Source organism: Pipistrellus kuhlii, unplaced genomic scaffold (genome assembly GCF_014108245.1).
Source record: "Pipistrellus kuhlii isolate mPipKuh1 unplaced genomic scaffold, mPipKuh1.p scaffold_m20_p_3, whole genome shotgun sequence".
Taxonomy (NCBI): domain Eukaryota; kingdom Metazoa; phylum Chordata; class Mammalia; order Chiroptera; family Vespertilionidae; genus Pipistrellus; species Pipistrellus kuhlii.
This window is the reverse complement of record NW_023425529.1, coordinates 131,607,228-131,627,392: the sequence shown is the minus strand read 5'-3', so window position 1 is coordinate 131,627,392 and position 20,165 is coordinate 131,607,228. Positions and strand designations below refer to the sequence as shown.

At 39.0% G+C, this 20,165-nt stretch overlaps 1 protein-coding gene across 11 annotated transcripts in view; it reads left to right on the top strand.

The window, feature by feature from the left end:
* KLF12 (Kruppel like factor 12) overlaps window positions 1-20,165 on the top strand; it is a 408,906-nt gene that overhangs the window by 291,718 nt on the left and 97,023 nt on the right. For all 11 annotated transcript variants that reach the window (XM_045588701.1, XM_036455691.2, XM_045588699.1 and 8 more), the window contains one exon: window positions 13,749-13,884. In XM_045588701.1, the coding sequence (XP_045444657.1) occupies window positions 13,749-13,884 (136 nt within the window). The remainder of the gene's footprint in view (window positions 1-13,748; window positions 13,885-20,165) is intronic.

The following is a 20,165-nucleotide window of genomic DNA, read 5'->3' as shown; positions in this document are numbered from 1 at the left end:
CAGGGCTTAATCTATTTTTAGCAGTGTCATTTTATATTATCTGATTTAAGTGAAATATTATAGCCTTTTCATTTCACAAGTCTAAATAAGTCACTGAATGGTTTATAGCTATTTTTCATAATGAATAACATTGAGAATAGAATTATGGTTATTATTGAGAATAGAACCATTTTTACTAACAGTAAGCATAAGCTATCAAGGATTCAGACTCTACATGTTAACACTATTTATCCTAAACCTTATTCCAGAGAAGATATTAGGAGTATCAGCCATAGTATTACTTTCAGTCAGTGGATAGTTCATTTAGAGAAGCCTTGCATATTTGTAAGGAGCAGGGTGAAGTGACCATCTCATATCTGGGCATAATTGAAATGTACTCAGAGAAGAGCTTGGTATTGTGCTTTATACATGCTATGTAAATATAAATAAAAATAAAGCATATTCATATGGTATATTCATATTTTTAAAAATACCACCTAGAAACTTTTATACTTTATAAAGTAAATTGTTAGTTGGCTTACTATAATATATTGAATGTTGTTCCCTATTGTTCTACCATTTAAATGGCAAAAAATCTTCATGATTATTATTTAAATGGACATGATTAAAACACCAATATATTTTGTTTTTTTCTTATTCTTTTATCAAAATTAATAAAATTTACACTTCTAAAATAAAAACATTAAGCATTTTATTTAAAAAGAAAGATTTAAGCACCATATTTTTAACTGCTGTTTTACCCAGGAATTGTCCAGTGTATTTTTTCCCATTCACTTATTCATTTGATTAATACATATTTATGATTTCACCACATGAGCAGTGCACAGATGCAGAGACCTGGGAATATTAAAGGGTATATTGTATCATGGTAGATTGTAGATTTTACAAATAGGTAGGTTTTTTTAGTTGAAATAAAGGGTGTTTATAAGAAATGGTAATGAGGCTCCAAGGATATTCATGAATCTAATTACAAAGCCTTGTATGCCAAGCTAAGGAGTGTATATTTACCAAATGATACAGGGAGACACACAAAGTTTGAGAGTTGGGGGAGTAACATTCGGATCTGTGGATGAGGGACTGAATGTGGAGAAAATAAAGTGAGTAAAGTGAGGAGGCTATTTAGGAAGCCAGGTGAGAATTCCTACAGGCCTGTACAGAGGCAGAATGAATGGAAATCTGATGGACAGAACGTAGATGTCAAAGATGAAGGGAAATGGGCATGTTCATACATCAGTGGTAATGTTAATTGATTGATTGAACTGCTTTGGAGAGCACTTTGGCAGTATCTAATAAAACTGATGATCTGCATGACCCATAATTATATTACCAGCCACAGACTATGAGGAAACTTGCAATAGCTTTTCTAACAGTGTATATTGTGAACACCTTAATTTCACATCATTATAAAAATAAATAAATATTAGCAGTCCATTTACAATGTGAAATAACATATAACAATTAAAGTAAATAAATATAAAATCTTAAATGTTATGTTAAGTGAAAATAACCACGTCATTGAATATGATATCATTAAATAAATTTTTTAATAATCTGAAGTAACTACTGCAAATGTTAAGGTTATATTAATCTTTTCGGGGAATAAATAGGTGGTCATTATAAGTTTGTATAGAATTTCTTAAGTTAAAATGACTTGAATTTTATAAGCAAGTTTTTGAAAGCACATGCTGGCTCATATGTTAAATGGCTCTTCATATTTCGTCTTTTACATGAAGGATTGTTGGGTGTGAGAAACACTGGGAAGAAGCAATTTTCAAGATTTGGAATAGTTGAAGGGAAGCAGGGCTAGAACTCCTGATTTATTTAATTGATAGTGTAAGTGTGGGGGGCACATAGGAAGATTGGCATGTGAACCTGCATGGATTGTAATAAGCCACTAGGACCTCAGCGTGGTCTTGGAGACAATAGGTGCTTCGTGCTGAGGTGGCTGGTTTGCTTTAGTTGGGAAATCCAGGTAGATTATGCTCAGGATGCTTATTCGTAGCCCATAATAAGCTTCAGAAGTTACCCAAACATAAGTATTACTGTTTTTTACCACCAAAAAAAAAAAAAAAAAAAAAAAAATCTGTCTTTATTATTATATTCAAAGAAAGCACTATCAAACTTTTGTGCCTGTTTAACATTTAAACATACTGACCTCAGCCATTATACAACCTAACAGACCTTTCCTGGGAAAGCCCAAGACCTCACCCTCCATCCTAGTCCTTATGTCTTCTTCAGGAGCTTAGATAACCCAGGTGGACTTTCATTAAGAAGTTAGTGTAAACCCAGAAACTGGAGAGAAAAATAGGCTAGTGTGTATCTTCTTTGCTCCTCCCAATATAGCATCAATATATATAAAAGCCAAGGCAACTGTTAAGACTGGTTGACTGAATGACCGGTCAACTAACTGGTTGCTATGATGTGCACTGACCACCAGGAGGCAGACACTCAATGCAGGAGCTTCTCCCTAGTGGTTAGTGTGCTCCCACAGCTAACCTCCTGTGGTCCCTCCCCCTGGCCAGCTAACCTCCCATGCCTCCCCACCCCCAGACTGGGCAGGAGAGCCCTGATGCGCCCCAATCGCCAGCCAGGCCAATGGACCCCAATTGTGCATGGATTCATGCACTGGGCCCCTAGTATGTTATAGCTGAGTTCTTAGGATATTTGTTTCCTTTGGTCTGTCTGTCTTGGCAGAATTACAACTTGGAACTTGTTCAAGAGTCATTTCTGAAGACAGCACCCCCTGCCCATAGGAGCTGCTTCCCTCACCATGTCAGAGGCTGAGGAAGCATCTCAGTAAAAGAGCCCCAATCTAGTGATGCCTAAAGCCAAAGGAAGTCATAGCTCCATTGACAGGATCTCACTGGCTTTCTCAGACACTAGATAATTTATCAGCTCAAGGAAGGGGTTTTAGCATATTATCAAAATTATGCCTAATGAAAACAAACCAAAACACACAAAGTCCTTGCTTCTCATGGATGGACAGAAACTAATGGAATTCTCCTTCCAAATAAAAACACACCACTCATAGAGCTGACATGGAGACACCTGTAAATCCAGTTTTATAGAGAAAAATTTTCTTTTAATACGTGAACTCTCACATCATTCAACCTAGAGTGAAACAGACGGGGGGGAAAAATGTAGGAATACTTGCTTCTTTGAAAAGCTATTCGGCTCAAGACAGGATGATGCTATGCAGTGCACTGGAAAGAGAAAAGTTGGCTGCTGTATTTCCCTCATAAAGACAAATCACATTCCAGAAGTTTAACACTGTGGGCCATTCATAGTTATAAACATCTTTCTGCTTTTCACAAATGTTCCAGAAGTCTGTTATGTAGTGCTTATATTTTGCTAACTTACATGTTAGAATCCCATGAGCCCACAGGGTGTCAGTACATGAGTGAGCCTCCCCAACTTAGGGCTGGTCTCAGAGGTTCTTTGTGCTCTCTGCTTGTGGCCCACACAGTAACTCCTGTAAATTGTTGGGGAGGGGGAAGGGGTATTTGTGTGTGCGTGTGTGTGTGTGTGTGTGTGTGTGTGTGTGTGTGTGTAAATCACCAATCAAGTGAGAAATAAAACTTTCATAACATTTTTAAAATGTGATGTGAGGATGTGCCCAAGAAATCTAAGTCTCAGTAGAAATGTTACGGGGTGTGAGGACAATGTGCCAAGGGGAGAGAGTCTTTTTGTTTTGTTTCGTTTTGTTTTGTTTTGAATATATTTTCATTGATTTTTTTACAGAGAGGAAGGGAGAGAGCTAGAGAGCTAGAAATGTCGATGAGAGAGAAACATCGACCAGCTGCCTCTTGCACACCCCCTACCGGGGATGTGCCCGCAACCAATGTACATGCCCTTGACCGGAATCGAACCCGGGACCTTTCAGTCCGCAGGCCAATGCTCTACCACTGAGCCAAACCGGTTTCGGCCCAAGGGGAGAGAGTTTTAAGAATTGACAGTGAAGGGAGATAACCAATTATCTTCAAAGCCATAGAGAAATCCAATAGCTTGGATAAATAATTCACAAATTTGGGATGGTTTTAGAATATATCTTCAAGAATTTAAAGGCTCCATTCTAAGACAAATTATGTCTTGATTACATGTTAGGAAACATGTAGGTTAGCAGGTTTACTGGTAAGTATAAATGAGGCACAGAGAGCAAAACCATTTGAAGAGGGGTGGAGGGCAACAGCAACCCTGATTGTAAATGTGCCTACTTTTTACTAACCTTTTTACATGTAAACAAGCAAAGAAACCGTCTATAGTAAGTCACTTAAGTACCAACTAACTACGCCTAGCATAGCTGATACAGAAACAGAACTGGTAAGTGCATGTAGATTTTCTGCCCTTTCTTAAATATTTCTTACAGCTAAAGCACAGAAGATGAGGTCTGTGATTCATGGCACTTAACATTATTATATTACAACAGTAGAAAAGGAAATCACAACATGTCACATGTACACAATGAAATATGGAGTTAATTTGTAAAGAATTGCATAGGTCCATCTTATTGTCTTAGTTCAATGTCATCACCATTTTCATCACCATTTCATGGGCTTTTCCTCCTGCCAGACCAAAAGGAAATTGTTGCGGAGTGGGAGCCATCTATAGGGAACATGCACCGTCTTTGCCTTTGCCTCTGGCTCTCTGGAACTTTAGAGGAAGATCATAAGACTGCACATTTAAGAACATGTAACTCTAGTTTGCCATGAAATAAAAAGGTTAACTTGGGTAAAAAAATCATTATAGCAAAATCTTAGTCTGTTTCTTGATACATTCAATTCTCCCCAGTTCAGAAAATGCAGGTAGAGCAAAAGGACCAAGTGAAATAAAAAGTGAGCAAAAACACCGTAAATTAATGCCTAAAGTCTCCTTCTCTGCGCATTACAGATGAAAACTAGTTCAGTGATCTCATTACTCCCCAGATGTACTCACCACAAAATCACTTTATTATTAAGTATTTTAAGTCGTCTCTGCCTAAAGTGGATTCAGTTATGAATAAATCAATTGGAGTTGGTTGGCTAGGGTTTTAAACAGCTGTAATGAATGGACAAAATGGAAAGGTAGTGGGAAATAGTGGTGAACTGAAATCTCAGAGGGCTCTTAGAGTTAGAGACTCTTGGCTGACTCTGGAGAGTTAGATGAGGTTACCAAGCACAGTGTAAAAACTCACTTATTAAGTGGAAAATTTTATGAACTTTTTTAATCACAAAAGCCTTTTGTGTTCAAAGACATACTTCCAGTGAACACAAGGCAATGGTAAATCTGTATTCATTTTCCTTTTACAAATAAGGGAAGTAGTTTTAGTTATGGTCCCGTAGGCATATGAAATCCTAGTAACTGTTGTGATAATCCAGTAAACATTAAGTTTTAAGCTATATTTTAAAATGAATTCCTTCATTACAGTTTCTAAGCAGAAACTTGTATTATAGAAATGATAGGTATGTTGAAATGTTTAAAATATTTTCCTGAAAGGAGATAAAAGCTTGCTCAATGTAATTTAGCTAAAAAGGGAATAAAAATTCTGAACGTTTTCATTCCCATGTTATCCATGGCCTATTCAAACTAAAAATATAATTATCTCAGACTTTACAGAGTAATAGAAATTTAATTATTGTGACTTTTCCTCCACAAATGCTAATATTAGACTGTAAACTAGAATATAGTTTTTTAAATGTGAATTAGACACTTATATCATTATATTACAGAATCTTTTGCCAACTTGGAACCGCTGTGATCATCTTAAGAGATCTGCATTTATTATCATCATTTTCCATCAATAAATATTACATTTTACTATGTACAAGGGAGTATAATAGATACGGACTCCCCTCTCAGGGAGTAGACAGAATAATAAGGATGATAATAAGTATGTACTTAAATATATTTCAAATGGAAAGTGCAAGAGTACCATTATGCAAAATATAAGGTGTGTTGTTGTTGTTTTTTAAGTGATTGTATATTAGAAAATGAAAGGAAGGTTTTTTAATAAGTTGTCATTTTGTAGGGAGAGTGCATTTTTGTTGACCAAATTGCAGGTGGAAGGGAATAGAAGATCCACCTGGATTAAGGGGTTTCGGGGATAAGATACATGAGATCTGAATAAAAAGTGAATCACGGAATGGTTAGGAAGGGCTATTGAACCTTATTTGTTAGATGGTGGGAAAAATTAAAGGTTTTCAAATATGGAATAGGTGATTTTTCTCATATATGGGATATAAAACTGAAAGCAACAAATTAACAAGCAAGACAAGTAAATAAAAACTCTTAGTCACAGACAACAGTATGGTGGTTATCAGAGGGAAAGAAGGATGGGGTGGTAGTAAAGGAGAGGGATTAAATATATGGTGACAGGCGACTTGACATTGGGTAGGAAACACACAATGCATAAACAGATGATATAGAGCTGTATATTTGAAACCTAGTATAACTGTCATTAACCAATGTCACCCCAATAAATTTAATAAAAAATAAGTTAAAGGTCAAATGGTTGAGTCAGCCTTTTGCTCTGTCTGCATTTTCTGAACCAGGAGCTCACTGTTTGATTCCGCTCAGGGCACATGCCTGGATTTCAAGCTTAATCTCCAGTAGGGACTGTGTAGGAAGCAGCCAATCAATGATTCTCTCTCATCATTGATGTTTCTACTTCTCCTCTCCCTTTCCCTTCCTCTCTGAAATAAAAAACAAAACAAAACAAAACATATTGTTTTAAAAAATGAGAAATAATCCACAGTCTGTAGAGAAGTGTAATGACATTATAGCTGAGAAGTGTTCCTTGTACCAGGGAATTATAAGAACACTAGAAGCCTGGTGTATGAAAATTCTTGCACTGAAGCAGGAGGTGAGGGGGATAGAGGGTCTCTCTTCCCAGCCTGCCCCCTCTCACAGTCTGGCAGCCCTCAGTGGCAGGAGGTGACCCAGTGATCAGAGGAAGGCGATGCCCCATCACATCTCTGCTGTTGCCACTGCTGGCAGCACAATCCTCGGACAGCCCCGGCTATCTGAGCCTCAGGTGGCCCAGAGCAGCTGGGCAGCTACCATCTGAGGCTCGCCTGCACCTCAGATTGGCCCTGGGTGGCTGAGATTCTCAGGGGTCCGGGAGACTCCGGAGGCAGGCACAAGGAACAGCCAGACCTGCCTGGGGGCGGGCCCAGCCATGCCGCACACCTGCCACCCTAGCAGGGCTGAGGGGACTGGGCACCACCATTTTGTGGCTGTGGGCACCACCATCTTTGAGGGTATGGCAGTCAATTAGCATATTTCCTCCTTATTGGCTATGGGTGCTACCATATTTGTGAGTGTGAGAGTGTGATGGTCAATTAGCACATCCCCTCTTTATTAGATAGGATTATGAGGTTATTTTTTTAAAGTTAACAGGAGCAGGCACCATTACTATCTCAAGTGTACAGATAGGAATTAGGGGGGAAATGAGTAAATTGCATATTATGTCTACACAGTAGCAACAACTAAGATTTACATAACTGATTGAATTATTTTAAGTCTTCATTTGGGGTTATATCAGTCACAGTTGCTACTGTGAGGCATAGAGTTTTATTAGTAGCAGCAAAGGTAAAGAAAGAAATAAAGACAGCCTATGGAAACATCAGTAAGCATAATGGGACCCTGGAGGGCTGGTCGTAATCTCAGAGTTCACCATATTTTGAGTCAGGTTTTATTTACTTAGGAATTTTTTCCCCCCATTCTATATGTTGATATGCTAGAAATATCAGGCATATATTTGAGCAACTGATATTCTCAAACCAAAATGAGGTCAGAACATTAATTGTACCAATATATTATGAAAAGTGTTCTTTATCACCCTTCAGGTAATAAAGTCCTACGTTATAGTATGTGCAGCCAGCTCAAGGTGCCCAAAGAGAAAAAGGTGGTGCAATTTTTAGAGACTATTACATCTCTGTTGATTCTCATGCCTGTATCTCCTGCTCCCAGCTCATAGAGCCAGGATGATCCTTATCACAGGACAGAATTCAGATCATGTCATCCTTTTTTTTTTTTTTAATAAATTTTTTATTGATTCAGAGAGAAAGTGAGAGGGAGAGATGGAAACATCGTTGATGAGAGAGAATCATTGATTGGCTGCCTCCTCTATGCCCGGCACTGGGGATCCAGCCCACAACTCAGGTTTGTGCCCTGACTGGGAATCGAATTATAACCTCCTGGTTCATAGGTTGATGCTCAACCACTGAGCCATGCCGGTCTGGCAGACCATGTCAGTCTTGTGTTTGGTGCTCTCCAATGGCTTTCCTCCCCACCCAGAATGCAACCCAAAATCCATATGTTGTCACCCAGCCCTTTGTACCCCCCACACCTTCCTGTCTGTGTTCATCTACTTCGCTCTCCTTTTCTCAGCTGCAGAGACAGCCTCCTTGGAGGTGTTCAGACATATAAAACCAGCGTCACTTCAGAGCCTTTGTACCTGACCACTGCCACTCACACCCCAAAAATAAACCATATCTGTAAGCCTCCCTCTACTCCTCACGTCCTTCCTTGCTAAGATGCCATTCTCTTTGTGAGGTCTCTCCCGACCACCCTCTCAAAGTTTCCCCTGCCTCTCAGCAGCCTTGCCCGCTTCCCTGTTACATTCTTCTCTATGGCACTTACCTGATAGAATATGTGTTTTCTTATTTATCTGTTTGTTATCGGTCTCGTGCGAGTGTGGAAGCAGGGATTTTAATCTGCCTTCTTTGCTGCTTTCTCCCCGTAGAGGGCTTGGTCCCTCATAGGCGCCCAATAAATATCAGCTAACCAAATCCATAAATGAATTTGTGGGTCAACAGAAGTAGTGGTTTTGTATATTATCCAATATATATTCTGTAGTGTTATTTTCAGTTTAAGTATTAAAAAACAAAAAAAACACTGCCTAATTTGAATTAGTCCAGGAAAAGGTGAGGGACTTGGAAATATTGTGATAGAAGGGATGGTTGAAGGAGCAGTGGATTTACTGTCAGAATAAAATGGAATGATGATTGACTGCTAAGTGCCAAGAAGGGTACTAAATGCTTTGCATACATTATCTCATTTGCTCAGTGCAGCAGCAAGGGCAGGAGAACCTGAGGCATGAGCTGTGGGAAATCAGTTGCCCAAGGTCAGATGGCGGCAAGTGACAGGCCCAGAAGTCACACCAGGTTCTCTGAAGCCAGAACTCTGTTTTCATCCTAAAGAAACACTGTGCCTATCCTTTTAGGATCAAGTTCTGCACCAGATGAGTACAGGAATTGCTCCTAAGAGGATAGTCTTCTACTCTCAGGTGCCATGATGCTGTGACTTCCTCCCTGCACCTTCTTCCCCCCAAACATTTTTTCCCCTCCCTCCCATCCTTCTCCCACTGCCCTTCTTTCCAGCAGCAGCAGCCCTCCTGCCTAACTGGGGCATGCTTCAGCCTTGGCAGGGCGAACAATGAGGGCATCTGTGGGTGGCAGGCAGCCTGTCAGTGACTGAATGGGGGGGAGAAAGGCTGACAGCACTCCAGCCGCCGGCTGCCTCACACCCCTTCTGTCCATCTGTGTCCCTGTCTCTCCCCTCCGGTCCTGATGGTGGATGTAGATAGGCTTGAATAATTCCTTCTGTGATTCATTCTGGTTAGAAAAGGTTACTTTGTAACTGTCCATGCACGTTCATAGATGTTTGTTTGTACATATTTAATATGGTGACTTAGGGAAAAAATGTCCTTTCCTTTAAGAATAGACAAATAGGCCTAAGGAAGTCTAAGGAAGTTGGGAGAGTGCCTAGGATGAGGTGGGGGAAGTGAGAATGCACTGAGGTCCCTGTGTCGGTGCCAGTCTACTGTGACCTGGGGGAAAGGAAAGTGAGCATGTTTCAGATGCGTGGATGAGAGGCACATGTACTGGACTTTGGGTAACCTCCACCCTGGGAGGATCCACCCAGGTGAGATTGAGTAGGAAAGCTTTGTTCTCCTGAGCAGTCATGCCAACCGATGGCCCCTTCTGGGAGAAGCCCACCTGAGGCACCACCAAGGATCAAGGGAGATGCTTCAGAACCAAAGGAACTGTAAATACATTTGACTTGAGAAGGAAAATATGTCAGATAGAACATGTGGCTTTTCTTTTTCTTTTTCATATTAATAGCTCACTTAAATGTATGCTACTTAGGGCTAGGCTTCCTCTTAGGAGACCAGAGAGGAGAGTGACAGGCTGACTCTCTGTAGCGGCCCCGTGTCCACATCATTGCTGGAAAATCTCTGAAGGAGTTGGGAGAGTAACATGGCACATTGATTTTGTATTGCTGTAGTGCTGTGTAACAAAAGCATCCCAAACTTTAGTAGATTAAAATAGCAACTATTTTATTTGCTCACAGTTTTGTAAGTCAAATATTTGGAATGGGTTTTGCCAGGAAATGCTTAAGCTAGTCATGCATATGGGTGGCTGCAATGTGGTTGGTCCATCTAGCATGGCTCCCATCAGTTGGGGTTGGCTGCCCGCTGAGCAGCTTGTCTCTTGGGTTCTCCTGGGCTTCTTCAGATGGTGACCAGGTGCCAAGCCAGCAGGTTCATCATAAGTCATTTATCATGATTTATTGGGGTGACCTTTACAGGAACAATTTACTGCTAAGTGTGTATTTGAAAGTCAGAGTAGATGGGTTCAACGTCAGTTGTTGGGGTTCTGCAGTTATCCTCCCAGGGATTTCGACACAGCGAGTGAAGCTCACACAGTCTTCCACAGCACCTCCACCAGCAATGGTCTGATCCCTTTCTCCTTGAAAAGGAACAGAATCTCACATATACATTCCTTTCAGATGCCTGTAGGTCATTACTAGTATCGCTCTCTTATGTAGGGAGGTGGGTATGTTTTTGGTTCTGGTGTTCAGGGTACTTTTCCATTTTCTGTGAATGGGCACCCCAGTGAATGGGTGCTTGCTAAATGAACTGAGAAACTCAGAGACTAATGGAGGTTAAGGAAGGCAGATGTCCTTATCCCACATTTCATAAAAGGAGAATGGGATTATGCAAGTATGCAGATAAGCTAATCATCTGACCTAATCAGCAATGCAGATTTTAAAAAGCCTTTCTAATTGCTTCCTCAACTTGGCTGAAGGTATGGGTAAAAAAGAGTTTCTCAGCATGATGGTAGCAGATGTATTTCATAATATTGATTGAAAATATTGGAAAGAAATCCTCAATTATCATGTTCCTGAAGAGTACATTAAAAAAGATATCATATTTAGCATATTTTAAACTTTCATTGAAATATAAACATAACATAATTTAGATGATCAACTCTCACACCATCTATTTAGTGTCTTTTATATGGTTAGATTTTAAATTTCAGAGTCAAGTTGCTTATTGGTTAATTGCCCGTATCTTCCTTGAGTTGTATTTCTTACCTATGATAACTCTAGTTTCCTTGGACAAAATAGGACCACCAGAGTATTCCCTTATCTCTAGCTGGCTGTTAAGTTGGCATCTTGGCAAAGGAATCTCAGTGCATCATGTTTCAACAACTTTAAATGTTAAACTGTTGACATTTGCAGGCATATATAACACCACATAATATGTGATTCGGAAGCCTAGATAGATCTGTTACTCTTTTTTGGCTGGATTTGAGTAGTTATGAATGATTGGTAACAGAATCATTCTATAACAGATTGTCCACAAGAAACTGTCTATGAATTCCCGGTTGAAATGCCTGTATGATCCCTCTGACCTATGCTGCGTGAGTGCTGGTTGTTCATCGTCACCTTACTTCCTTTGAGCTACTCAGTATCTTCCCAGTACATTCTGTTTAATAGAAGTTATCCCAAGCCCGTTTCTGTTGCCTGCTGCCACGACAGATCTTTAATGATACAGTGACTCAGTGCCTTTGGAGTGACTGAATGCTTAAGGAGTTCTCTGTTATCAAATGGTTGCAGAACTTGTCCTTTCTAGAAAGAGTTTATCCAGCATCCCTCATCTAGGAAATCTTCTCTAGAGATCAGACAGAAAGTCTTTTTTGTCCCACCATGTGTGGGACAAAACCCTTAATGAGTGTTACTGCATTTGTGGAAGCGAATGCTGTTTGTATATGGAGAATTGGTGAGGGCTGTCACATAACAGTGTATTGTTTTATTTGAGGGCCAGAAAATATGGATAATCCAATTTATGACTTAATATATTTTCTAATTTCTATATCCAAACCCTTAAATGTCAAGCTCAGAGTTTTTCAACCTGGCACCCTTGACATTTTAGACTAGTTAATTCTCTGTCATGGGGGACGGACTGTCATGGGCATTGTGGGATGGCTAGGAGTATCATTGAAGATGCCAATAACAGCTCACTCTTCCCAAGTTGTGACAAATTAGAATATCTCCAGACATTGCCAAATGTCTCTTGGGGAGAAATTTGCCCTTGCTCGAGAACCACTGGTTTAGGTTATTTGAGTTATTTTTTTCTTTAATTTAACCAACAATTACCAAGCACTTTCATTGTTCATACTACATTTTAAAATGTGTATATTTACAGGAATAATGTGTGGCAGTTGGTTCAACAGATATAAGGTCCTTCCTAACCACATTTAGTTACAAACATGTTGAAACTCTCTAGGTATAGTTTTTCTATTCATATTGTAAATGTTAGGTAGAATCATAAAAAAAAAATTGTCTGTCTGTGGATAAAATATGATGAAATACTAGCATTTCCTGATAATCTACCTAATGCATAATACCCAGTACGAAAAAAATTTTTGAGAAAAAATGAAATTGTAAATATACTCGGATGTCATTGTAACCATGACTTTAAGTGGATTTGCTTTTTGTAAGCAGCAGTGGTTTTAGAAATGTTGTTGGGCATTTTGAGGAGTGGCAATCTGCTTGGAACTGGCTGACTTTGAAACCACATATTCTAACAATGCCATTGGCAGCTAGTGCAGTGCTTTTAATTTAGAAGGTGTTTTGTGCTTGAAGTGAGGGCTGATGGAAATCCTATACTATGGTTATTAAAGCTGTTCATAGAGAGGAGGAGGTGGAAATGCAAACTAATTTTTTTAAAAATACGAGTTAAGGTATGAAATGTTGACTATAATCCTCTCATTTGAAAGGATCTGAAAGTCCTGGTCAACAGGGCTCAAGTCGTGGAGTGTTTCTTGCTTTGGTAAATTCACAGTGTGGCAGAAGCGGGGCAGGGAGGGGGGGTGTATCTGGAAATGCCCTTTTGAAAAATGAAATCAGGATGGATACAAAGAATACTTTTTAGCACATATAACCACATAATTAAAAACACTACTACTGCGTCTGTCATTTTTTTCTACTCAAATTGTAGTAATAAACTGAAGATAGTCATTCACTGAAGTATGAAAAGTACTTAAAATTTTGAGTCTTGCAAACCTTGTTCTTCTGTCAGCTGATTATGAGAGCTGTAAGCACGAACAGTCAGGTGGTCAGGATTCTGGCAACAGAAACAAGGAGAAGCCAGAAGGTCCAGCACTGACTCTTGGGCTACCTAATTAGTATCTGACCTCTCAGGAGTAGATAATATCGTGGATTTTATAGTTTATATTCTGTAGTCATATTCTGAAACTATTGAGAGCTAATGAAGGTTTTGTAAATCAAATGAACAAGGGAAAAGAGTCAGTGAGTGCTCAGTACATAAACTACGTCGCTTTCACTAATTCCTGGGATTTCTAGAGAATTCCATGTGCGTGATATACACAGAAGAGACCTTCCATGCTTGGTATTGATCCAGAACCAGGTTAACTTTTTGCATGCTAATTTTAATTCATATATATGCCTTTTCTCCCCAGCACAAATGGACCCCCGAGGCCTATCTCCCAGACAAAGTAAAAGTGACAGTGATGATGATGACCTGCCAAATGTGACCTTAGATAGCGTTAATGAAACTGGATCCACGGCCCTTTCCATAGCCAGAGCAGTTCAAGAGTAAGTATCACATTCTCAGGATGAAATAAGAATTGCCAAGGTGTTCAATGGATAATGGAAATAGCGGCATCTCCTGTTCCCTGGACATGTCATTCTAGCCCTGACCTGGCACGTGTCGGCTTCTTTCCATTCAGCCTGATGTTCTTCGGAAGAAGAACATAGTTGGGGGGGGGGGGGGGGGGATGTGCTTTGATTAGAAATAAGACTTCTTTGAATCTTTTCTGATACCACCTGCCCCTTATTCTTAATTCCGAAAAAGTTATTCATTCTGAATGTCATTATCCAATTATGATCATCATCATTATTATTTATATATTACAGTCAAAATAAATAAAAATAGCAAGTATTGTCATTTTGTTTTGGTAGGAAAGTATGGCATAGCTTTTTTGAAATTTCAAATTTGGAAAGTAATATGTTACCACTTTGAAAAATCAGAACCACGTATAATTTTTAAAATTATCTTTTCTCCTTCCTTTTGTGCAGTCCCTAGGGTTAGATTTCAGCCCTTGCTTATTGAAAACAAATCTTTTCTGTTTCTGTCAATTCTGTATTTATAATTGAACCTATGGCTAGTCCACTTATATTTTTTATCTAGAATAATTTTAACAACATAATCTTGAAGAAAGATGAGGATTTAAATAGGCACTGTTATTGCTGACATACATTAACTAACAGTTTACTCAAAATTATTTTACCATATATTAATTCCTTCCCCCTAAATATTAATTACTAAGTACATATTAAGCCTTGATATTTAAAAAAATTAGTATAGCATTTTACTATAATTTACTATTTAATTTTTAGAATATAAACATGTGTGTGTGTGTGAGTGTGTGTGTGTGCGCGCACTGAATGAGTAGCATATCTCTATGTACTATGTATTATTATTTACATTAGTAGCCCACAAGGTAATTTCCTCCGGTTGAAACTCTCCTTTCTCATACAGGTTCCTAGTCTTGCCTCGTGCAATAATCATCATAGTTTGAACTCTTAATTTGGTCTTTTACTACCTATTATATTTACATAGCATAAAAGTTAATATGCTAGTAAATGTTACTTGAATGTCTAATATTAAGCATTTTACTAGTTGTTAAAATGAACTTTTAATAACGTTTCAGTTTAAGAAATGTTTCCTTTGATTTGAAATGCAAATGTTGTCAGTCAAAGTTGCATCCCCTGTTTGCCCTTCCCCAAACATTCACACATCCATCTTTAATTAAAAAAGAACCTTGCTTGGTGGCTAGAGCCTGAGGCCACCTTAACTTACATAGATTTATACAATGAAGCAGCTTATCTGTGCTAGGACTGATCATTTCAACCATTTCATCCATTCACTTGATTCCTGTTTATCAGCTCGGCATCAGTGAATTCAGGTGAATTGGAAGGCATGGCCATGGAGGGGCCGCAGGCAGACAGGCTCCGCCTTTCCTTATTTCAGGAGAAGAGTCAGAAGCCATGAAGTCGGTAATCCTGACCAAACCCGTGTCCAGCAATGTATAGGACATCTGTTTTGTTTTTTATCTGTTACCGTTTTTTTTACCCCTGATAGTAAAATGGGGTCGTTACCCTTAACAATTTGACAAACATGATTATTGGAAAAAGAGAGGTGCAGGCACATCATTGGAGCAAATTATCATAATTCTCTCTTAACTGAGGCAAAACAATGATATATATATATATTTTTAAATAGGCAAGCTCTGGCTTTGTTATCCAGACCTCTCATTTCTCTACTTTTTTTTTTTTTCCTAATTCCAAATATTTGTGATCCTCATTTGTTTATGTGAATAGTTCAATCAACTTCTTTCAAGTTAACGTGTAATTGAGTCAGAATATCTAAAATAGGGTCCTGTTCAGATAAATTTCTATTTAACCAGAAACAAGTGGCCTAAAAGGATAAGGGATATAATACTTTCAGTAAGAGAGAAATGGGAAGTGGGAGAGTGGATGGTGGAGAAAGGGGGTGAAGATGTTAAGGAGATGTGCGTGTGTTTCTCAGTGTAATTTCTCTCAGAATTGGTAAGTGCACATTACGGTTTAACTCATACCATATCTGAGCAGCCTGCCTTCTGCAACGCTCAGAACCAAACAAAAGCAACATGAGTTAGTAGTGTCAGTACCATGTTGCTCTGGCTAGCATCTTTGATATGTGTGCCTGTTAAGAGGATGGTTCTATAAGGTTCGTTGTGGATTACATTTCAGCTAATTAAAACACTTCACTGTCTTCCTCCTGTTATTAGAGTTGACCTTTAAACTACTCAAGTTCATTTATTTGTGGATTTTTTAAGTAAATACTGCAAATGTATGATTTTCTTAGTAACACTTTTTTCTAGCTTATTTTATTGTAAGAATGCAATTTAATAATTCATATACCATGCAAAACATGTGTTAATTGTTTATATCATCAGTAAGCTTTCCTGTCAACAGCAGGCTATTAGTAATTAAGTTCAGGGGAAGTGAAAAGTTACACATGGATTTTGCAGTGCACAGGAGTCAGTGTCCCGAACCCCCACATTGTTCAAGCAGCAACTGTGTATATTGCTCTTATTTGCAGCTCTCTTAACAAAAAATGATTTGTGAATTTCTGGAAATAGAGAGTCTTATCTTTAGTACATTTTCACTTCAATGCTCTCTGGTAGCAAGTGTAATATACTATTGCTGCCTTCAAACTTTGTTGCTGGTTCAGACATCATGGTTCTTAATTTAGAAAATTGCATTTAATGATCAGAGGAAGTAAAAAAAAATCTTGAGGATGTAGTTATCTATTTTCTTTATTTTTCTTTTCTAAATGTCTTAAACACACTCCTGTTTCTCTGAATCTTCTTACTTATGATTTTGTTAATGTCTTTTAAATTATAGCAGAAAATTACTAGAAGTGCGGAAGAAAGAAAAAACAAGAGTGAGCTTACTTTTTGTCAGATTCTATGAAAACTCACACAGTTGTTATTTAATTCATCCTATGATCCTGCTGTTATCCTACAGATAAAGAAATGCAGGCTCAGAGGTTTACTTTGTCCCAGAGGCCCTACAGCTGGTAATAGGCAGATCTCATATTCAAATCCATGTTTGTCTGACTATTAACCCATATTCCTTTAAGAAGGCAGCTTCTGTTTTTATGCTGTGCCTTTAAAATTTCTAAAACCATCCAAAATAAAGATTTTTGAGTCTTGAAAAGTAAGAATGCATTTATGAACTAATTTCAGATTTTTTTAAATCTTTAACTCATTACTTTAAAGATAATGTGATGATTTAGAAGAGAATGATTCTACCGTGTTTCCCCAAAAATAAGACATCCTCCGAAAATAAGACCTAGCACATGGAAAGATAAGACATCCTCTGAAAATAAGACCTAGCGCAACTTTGGGAGAAAAAATTAATATAAGACACTGTCTTATTTTCGGGGAAACAGGGTATCAAATGCCTTGATATTGTTGTTTTTCTTTTCCTTTTAAAAAAAATTATTGTTGCAAGTATTGCATATATCCCTTTTTTTTTTTCTCCCATTGGCCCCTAATAGCCTGCCTCTGACCCCCACTCCTAGCCTCTCTGACCCTATTGTCAATGTCCATGGGTTAAGCATACTAGTATATGCATACAGGTTCTTCTTATATATATATTTTACTGATTTTTTTTTTTTTTTTTTTTTAGAGAGGAAGGGAGAGAGATAGAGAGCTAGAAACGTCGATGAGAGAGAAACATCGACCAGCTGCCTTTTGCACACCCGCTACTGGGATGTGCCCGCAACCAATGTACATGCCCTTGACGGAATCGAACCTGGGACCTTTCAATCCTCAGACCAATGCTCTACCACTGAGCCAAACCGGTTTTGGCTGCATACAGTTTCTTTGGTTGATCTCTTACCTCTTCAATCCCCCATCCCTACCTTCCCTCTGCTGTTCTGTAAAATCAAAACAGATTTTTTTTTACATTTTAAATATTAACCTTATTTTAAATTTGAAGAAACATTTAAATAAATATATTTTAAGTTATATAAAATACTTTAAACATAATTTGGAATGTTTAACATCAATTCTTAATTCAAAATAATGACACTCATAGACTACATGTGGTATTGGCCAATATGAAGTGTACTTAAATCTAGTAATTGATAACTAATTTAACCGTTAATCCTGCCTAAAATTCAATGATAATTATTCTAGTTTAAAAGGTTAAGTAAGTCTTCTACATAATACACTAGATAACTTTTTTAATAACCATTTTATTTTTAAAACATATTTTTATTGATTACAGAGAGGGAGAGAGAGAGATAGAAACATCAGTGATGAGAGTGAATCATTGATTGGCTGCCTCCTGCATGCCCCCTATGGGGGATCAAGCCTGCAACCCAGGCATGTGCCCTGACCGAGAATCAAACTGTGATCTCCTGGTTCATAGGTCAACACTCAACCACTGAGCCACGCCAGCCGGGCTGGCTGTCAGTCTTTAAACAGAAAAGTTTGTTGAAGTGTTGAAATGGTACTGTGTCATCTTATTTTGCACCCCTTGACGGAAAGATTTGAGAGTGTTTGGGTCATGTCGCTCTTTTTATGCTGATTAGAATGAACCCAGCTGAGTTGATTGCGTCTGAGAAAATGTCAGAGAGCTCAGTATGACAAATGATTTCAGCTCTTGCTCTTAAGATACTTCCCAGATTATTGTTTCACTAAGAGAAATTTATATCTTTATTTAAAACCCTAAGGTGTTTGGGACACCTTCAAATTCCCACTCCGTTCATGTCTAAGCAGAGCACTTACCTTTGGATGGAGCTCTAGTTCTCTCACAGTGACGGCCCTGGCTGGTACGGGGCTGCTGGCGGGTAAATTTGGAGGTTTCACTCTGTTGCCATGGGAAATAAATACGTTTAGGTCGCTCTCCTTTTGAAGGATGTCAGAAAAAACTGCTGATTTACTGTGAGTGAACACAGATAAAACCTAAAGTGTATGCCTCACCTTCATCAGCCAAACTGTCTTCCAAACCTAAAGAAAGAAAAATTTAAAATAGTAGTCACTGAACAACTCTTTCCCTGGGTTTAGCAGCAAAATGGAAACTGCACACTCAGCACAGTTCCTTTTATCTGCTTTGGGGACAGAGTTAGTCCCTTTTTAAATTAAGAAAAGTGTAATCAAGTTTGGCCAGTAATGTGAATTATTTCCTGAATTATCAAGTTAAGTCATATATTCATGTAGTAAGGAATTCACCCATTTATTTTAACCCTATGTTACAGGCTGGGGTTATGAATGATTCATAGTGCTTGACAGCAAGGGGTTCAGCATCAAAATATGTGTGATGAATTAAAATGCAGTGGGATAAAAACGTGAAGGGTGGTGGAGAGAAAACAGTGGGGTGGCACATACCTCAGACCAGAACAGAGAGAGCACTGGCGTGAGGTAGGGGTGCAGACGTTCCTCATACCTGGTGGATAAGTGAGTATGGAGGAGAGGTGGGAGATAAAGCAGCTCAGAGAGGTAGGAAGGGGCCTGAAAAGGAAGGACACATGTATTTGGTAGACGACAGGAACCCTTGGTAAGCATTCAGAGGTATCATCTCAAGGAAGCTGGGAACGGTTGTGCAGATTGAGCACGGTCCTTAGCTCCTGCATGTTGGGTGCACAGAGGGCACGTACCGTGTCCTCACCATCCTTATCTCCCTAGGGCCAGCGTGATGCCTGGCCAGACACTTTTTAAAACAATCTATATATACTATATATAATAGAGGAATATGCAAATTAGGTCAGGACACCTTAAAGGTCACGACCAGCTCAGGAGGAGGGGCCGGGCACAGGCCCGGAGCCTGAGAGAACAATACACAGGAGCACCAGCAGACACCAGCAGATACACACACACAGACACACACACCCTGGGCATCTGCTCCTAGCCTCTGCAGTGTGGCTGGCTGGGAGCAGGCCCCCAGTGAACACACACACACACACACACACACTGGGCATCTGCTCCAAGCCTCCACGTTGTAGCTTGGAGCAGGCCCCCAGTGGACACACACACATACATACACACAGCGCCTGCTCTGAGCCTCCATGGCACAGTCTGACATGCCTCCATCCTTCTCCCTATCTTATATCCTGGAATTATTGTTTCTTATTTTGACAGTCACTTGAGTGAACCAAATAGCACCATCACATCCCAGTTAAAAGATCAATTACAGTGAAACTACACTTTCACTTCATCTCAGCCACTATTTCCAAAGCTGTACTCTGAGCCTTATCACCACCTGCAAATGCTAACATTAGAAATCATGGCATGGCCCTGGCTAGCATTGCTCAGTGGTTA